The sequence below is a fragment of the Sinocyclocheilus grahami genome, unplaced genomic scaffold, assembly GCF_001515645.1.
Source record: "Sinocyclocheilus grahami isolate Dianchi unplaced genomic scaffold, SAMN03320097.WGS_v1.1 scaffold38.1, whole genome shotgun sequence".
Taxonomy (NCBI): domain Eukaryota; kingdom Metazoa; phylum Chordata; class Actinopteri; order Cypriniformes; family Cyprinidae; genus Sinocyclocheilus; species Sinocyclocheilus grahami.
Window position 1 is genome coordinate 2,077,907 of NW_015505217.1, and position 5,760 is coordinate 2,083,666.

Below are 5,760 nucleotides of genomic sequence, written 5' to 3' on the forward strand. Positions count from 1 at the left end.
GGGGGGGGGGGGGGTGTCCCCGTGGGAACCAAAGTGAAACGGAGGAAGTCAATGAATGTGGCATCGTGCCAAGGCAAGACACAGTCAGCCAACACGACACGCATTCATTTTGAGCTCTGTCTGTGACGTACAAGGGGCTTATGGATACTTTGACACCCTTGCCACCAGACAGAGCCACTGATTACATTTCAGTAGATGTTGAATGAAAAATACAACATGGCAAGAGGCTCCGGGGACCGAAAGCATCACATTAATTATCCCTTTGATACATGAGCATTTGTGTTGGTTGTAGTGTAATTGGTGTTGCACGGTTCCACATGAGCCTACATGTCAACGTAATGTTCATTACTAAGCCATTATATGACATCCGGATGACTCATATTCATAACGACTGAGATGTCAAGGAGGAAAATTTGAAATTTCTGGGTTTCATGTCAGAGCTGGGATGCAAAACAGGGTTGTTTCCCACTGCTACGGCTAAAAAAGCAGCCAAAATGCATCACGGGTAGCCAAGCCGACAGCGCTTTGGAGGATTCTGAGAGGAGAGAGGAAAATAACAACCCTGCCAAACCCATCGGAGAATCAGGAAAGCATGACTGAGCCTAGCATCCCAGCACGTAAGCAAGGCGACGGCTAACTACGGTGTCCACTAACTGCTCGCCAGCAATGCATAGGCTTTGGACTTCACACAAACCCAAGGGTCCATCCAGCACAGTAACATATGAATCCTATTTAGAGACCAAAAGCGTGGCTGAAACTCTATCAGGCTCATTATTCCTTGAAATCTGTAAACACAACACCCATTAGGACTCAGTTTAATGAACGATTAAAGATGTACATACACATCTGAACTCTCAAAGAAACATTTGCTAAATCCAACCTGATTTGATCTTGCTGAACACTTTAAAATGTCAAATAAGACCAAGAAGCTCAATAGTTTGATTCAGAGCAAATTGTTAAAATAGAACAATTAGAATAGCGTTTTAGCAATCCTCTTCTTCCTACAAATCACAGTTGTTGGTATAAAAAAATGAGTCAGTTGATGTCACACTTATTCACTAATAACGCAATGTGCCAAGTTTCCCGCTGAGTAGTTTACACTGGCTTACCTTTCATGCCAAACTTTGAGCGTCTGCCATATTTGTTGATTAGCACAAACATAACGACAAGGAGAACGCAGGCGAAGCCAGCCAAGCCAACTGCAATCGACACCTAGAGAAGCAGGAAACACAACATTTCATTTATTCGATGAACCAAATTATGAGATGAGAGCCAGATTTATGAAAACCTAAACAGTCAGGTTAGCAGTGATATAGGATTACTGTACGTTTGGAGTTGAATGCTAGCATACTTAACCATGGTTAATTTTCGTAAGGGACTGCAAAAGTAAACGGTTTACTGCCTGCTAATTAAAAGAAAAATGTATATGAAACACTACTCAATATAAAAGGCTAAAACAAACATTTGCATGCTACATTGTTGTTGTGATGTCTCATCACGTTGCATGTTTAATTCCCACAATATATGTTTAGCTATTTTGACTTTTTAATCAAAGCCTGTGCACAAAAAGCCTTAACAAAATCAAATAATGGTTCTCATTCACAAATGTGTGACATACGTTTGTAAAGAAAAAGGTTGTGCGTTTATGGAAAAGGTTTAGACATGTTTTATGCAAATGGAGAACCCTAATTTATTTAGATTAGAATGAGGTCAAGAACAAATTCATGTGGCAAGGTATTTGATGTAGAAACATTTGGTGAGAAGTTCTCCTGTGTGCACAGATATGAAATAATCCTCGCAATTATTAGTGAATGAAATGCACTGAGTCTAGTAAGAAGTCTCTTCCATTCTCATTATTCACACTGGAATGAAAGGTCAAGTCAAGCGCATTGCATCGTGGGAAACCGTATGCTCGGTTGCACATTTTGGCAAACATAGTAGGTCATCTGGGTATTCTACATGTATGCATAGAGAACATTTGCATTCTGTTTACATTCTACACACTGTAAAACACATTCAAGCTATAACTTTAGCTTGAATCTCAAAACACGTCTTATTTGTTAATATAATAACTTATAATCTAAAATGATTTTTTAAATCTTTTTAGGAGGGAACTACAGTAAAGGAATGACATAACTAGCAACTTAAAATAAATCAAATAAATATTTCTATCTAATCTCTTGTGTAGTAATATTTTGTGTAGGAAACCTATAAAGTGTGTCTTGACTTGTTTATATGATTTGTATTGATGTTGATGCTGTAATCATGAGAGATTTATGTAATTGGAGTCATAAGTTGCATATGGCAGCGGTAGCTTTGATAAGTTGCATGAAAAGATAAGTCCAAAGCCTATAAAAGGGAAAAAAATTATTATAATAATAATTCAGGTTAGGTGTCGTAAGACAGAGATACCGCTATAACCAAGATACACTTCCTTATGGGAAATACAAAGTGTACAACTTAATATAATGTCTAAATGCTCCAGATAAACACCAAATAAAGACAATAAACAATAAATCAAAGCAGTCAGAGTGCTGAAATAAAGCTAGCTGAAGCAAAAAAGCTTTTCCTGTAATTAGGACCTCCAAACAATCGAGGGCCATGCTCACTCTGTGTCAGCGCTAGATTCCCTATTAAAACCTTCAAATGAAAATATAATCTCTTTCCAGTCAATTATAGCACAAAGATGAGCAAAAGTATTTTTTAAGCAGCTGTAAAACACAGAAGCCACAAGGGAACCGGCAGATATGAGGTAGAGAATGAGGAGGAAAAAAAGGCACAAAAAGAAAATGGTTTAGAATAGTTTGTTTTCAACACCACTGTCATGTGTTCCTGGGAACAAGATGTTCAAGAAACCTCATTATACTTCATATGGGTGCTTTCGATCTCAGGAGAAAAAAACAACACTCACTCCAAATGTGTCCTCTTCAGGCCGATGTGTCATGGTTGGAATAGCTGTCGGAGTCGGACTCACTAGAAAACAAACAAGAGTGTAGTGTTGCTCAGAAAGAAGAAAGAAGAAGAAGAAGAAGAAGAAGAAGAAAAATATATTTTTGATCCTTTTGAAGATAAAATAATACTACAGTACAAGGACATACTGTACATTACTGTGACCCCAAAATGAGTAAATGACTAATGTTTTCACATTGTGCTTTGATCAGTTCAAATGCATCCTTGCTGAAGTATTCATTTATTTTGGGAGGTAAAGAAAAAAGTACTAACAGAAGAGTTTTGAATGGTTCATAAAATTATAATTTGATAGAAATGTAATACAATTAATTTAATACAAAAAGGTACAATTATATGTCTAATGTTATATAAAAATACCTTACATTTGTTATATTAAAATACTGATTGGAAAAAAATGCTATATCGAAATCTTGAGACAGTTTACTTCCAACTTTAAATTAAAGTATTATACAATGAAAGTATGATACTATGAATGTATGATACAGTAAGTAGGTAGGGTGGTAGGTGGGTAGGTAGGTAGGTAGGTAGGGTGGTAGGTAGGGTAGGTAGGTAGGTAGGTAGGTGTGTAGGGTAGGGTGGTAGGTAGGTAGTGTGGTAGGTATGGTAGGTAGGTAGGTAGGTAGGGTTGGTAGGTGGGTAGGGTGGTAGGAGTGGTAGGTAGGTAGTTAGGGTGGTAGTTAGGGGAGGTAGGTAGTGTGGTAGGTATGGTAGGTAGGTAGGTAGGTAGGGTTGGTAGGTGGGTAGGGTGGTAAGTAGGGTAGGTAGGTAGTTAGGGTGGTAGGTAGGTAGGTAGGGTGGCAGGTAGTGTAGGTAGGTTGGTAGGTAAAACAAAAGTTGACAACCAAAAATGTCCAAATTCTGTTTAGCTATATTTTGAAAACTATATGTACAGTATATGCGTGATATTGTTTTATCATTTAAAATTGCTTAAAATATACATTTTAGAGCCACTGTATAAGTAGCATAGATTTGATTTTCCCCCCATGTCATTTTCAATTAATTTTCACTAACTACTAATCCACAAACTTGTTATTAAAACAGGCCATAATGTAATTGGTTTTGTCAAACCAGCCTTTAAAAGGTGATGGATGTATTGTGTGTTCCCTCTGAGTAACTGTTTTAAGCCTTGCTCTTGGAAGGCCACTTCATGCAGAATTGATCTCCAACACACCTGCCTGGAAGTTTCTAGTATCCGAAGACCTTGATTTTCTGGTTCAGGTGTGTTTAATTAGTGCCAGAGCTAAACTCTGCTGGAAGGTGGCCCTCCAGGAACAGGACTAGACAACCCTGGTTTTAAGAGAACCTTCAGGGATTATTCACTAAATATGTCTAGGGGCAAATACTGTTTGATTAGACCCGTTTTTTGCAAGGTTACTGCCATTTCGACAGGGAGTCCAATCCTAGATTAGGCAGTCGCTATTATTCATGTAGTATTGAACAAGAGCCTTAGGCTGTTCTTATTTTTCTGTTTTTTTACCTCGATGGAGGGCCCGTGTGTACGGCCTCATACAGCCATCTAACTTCATTCAGAGCTCTGACAGTAACAATCTGTCATTCACACAGTTTCTGTGCCTCAACTTGATTAAATATGTTAAACTAGGGTGATATCAGTGCAACATTCTTGTGAAGGTCAGTAAATGTCCCTCGGACAGTATCTTGTGGAAAAGGATCTGATTTTTCTCCCATACTGACAGATATCGGTCACATTATGCCAAAAATACAAAACAGGTCTAATAACAGCATGCCCAAATATGGTGGCCGGCCATTTGAGAATAAGGCCAAGGTAATTGTTTGGAGCGTAGTTGTATGTTCATTGCACAGAACAAATTACTTTTTTCTAAATCATTCTTTGTTTTATGATAAACAAAACTAATGAATAAGTTACAAAAATACATGTAGCAAACAATTAAAGGGAGAAACTCACCATAATCTGGGTAGTCTACAGAGAAAAGAGGGGAAAAACACACACAGTGGTATATAATTACTACTAGATATGAATATGTCAATATCAGCTCTAAGGACTCAGGTAAACACATTTTTAAAATGTTATTATACTATGATCAGCATTTACCCTTCAGTGCATTCTTGTGCAATTATGGTAATGTTCGAATACGAGTCTTTTAGAATTTAATATGAGAAATCATTGCAATATTTAACATGCAATTAAACATTATATTGATGTGAAATCAGACATGAGGGCATTATATGATCTGCATGGATACATGTTCATGTGCACACAATATCAGTGCCGTGAGGTTCATAATTAATGAAAACACTAGTATATACTGTATATCTGTTTTTGAACAAAATGCTCACCAAGACTGCATTTATTTGATCATAAATACTGTTAATATTTTGAAATCTTATATAGCGTCTGGACCAATCAAACACACAATATATATTTTGTTAGCTAGATTTAACAAATACTCTGTAACCCCCCTCAGTTAACAAGCCATATGAGGACCTATGGACCCTTCCCCCCGAAATGCGTAACACCCCAGGAAGCCGAACAGGCCCCTGGTTCCATGGCAACCAACACGGATTTCACTGGGTTTATTGCCCAGAGGAATGTGAGCAGAGAGACTCTCACTGCATTTTCCATAGCAAGAGGCACAATGCACAGTAGAAATTGACTTTTCTACTAATTAATTCATAGGAAAACCTTTCTTTGAATGAACAGTGTATCCTTCAGGTCATTGTGTATATTATTGTCATCATGTATTTTGTCTTTGAGATTGTATACTGTTTTATGCAGGCTTATGATCGAAACACTCACTCCTGTCAGCTTAC

General features: G+C 37.6%; 1 protein-coding gene across 1 annotated transcript in view; it reads right to left on the minus strand.

Annotated features, from left to right (window-relative positions):
• Positions 1-5,760, minus strand: part of LOC107581857 (NT-3 growth factor receptor-like) — a 182,064-nt gene that overhangs the window by 128,051 nt on the left and 48,253 nt on the right. Inside the window, exons 7-9 of the mRNA XM_016267528.1 lie at positions 4,895-4,909; positions 2,912-2,973; positions 1,110-1,212 (exon numbers count right to left, since the gene is read on the minus strand). Coding sequence (XP_016123014.1) covers positions 1,110-1,212; positions 2,912-2,973; positions 4,895-4,909 — 180 coding nt within the window. The remainder of the gene's footprint in view (positions 1-1,109; positions 1,213-2,911; positions 2,974-4,894; positions 4,910-5,760) is intronic.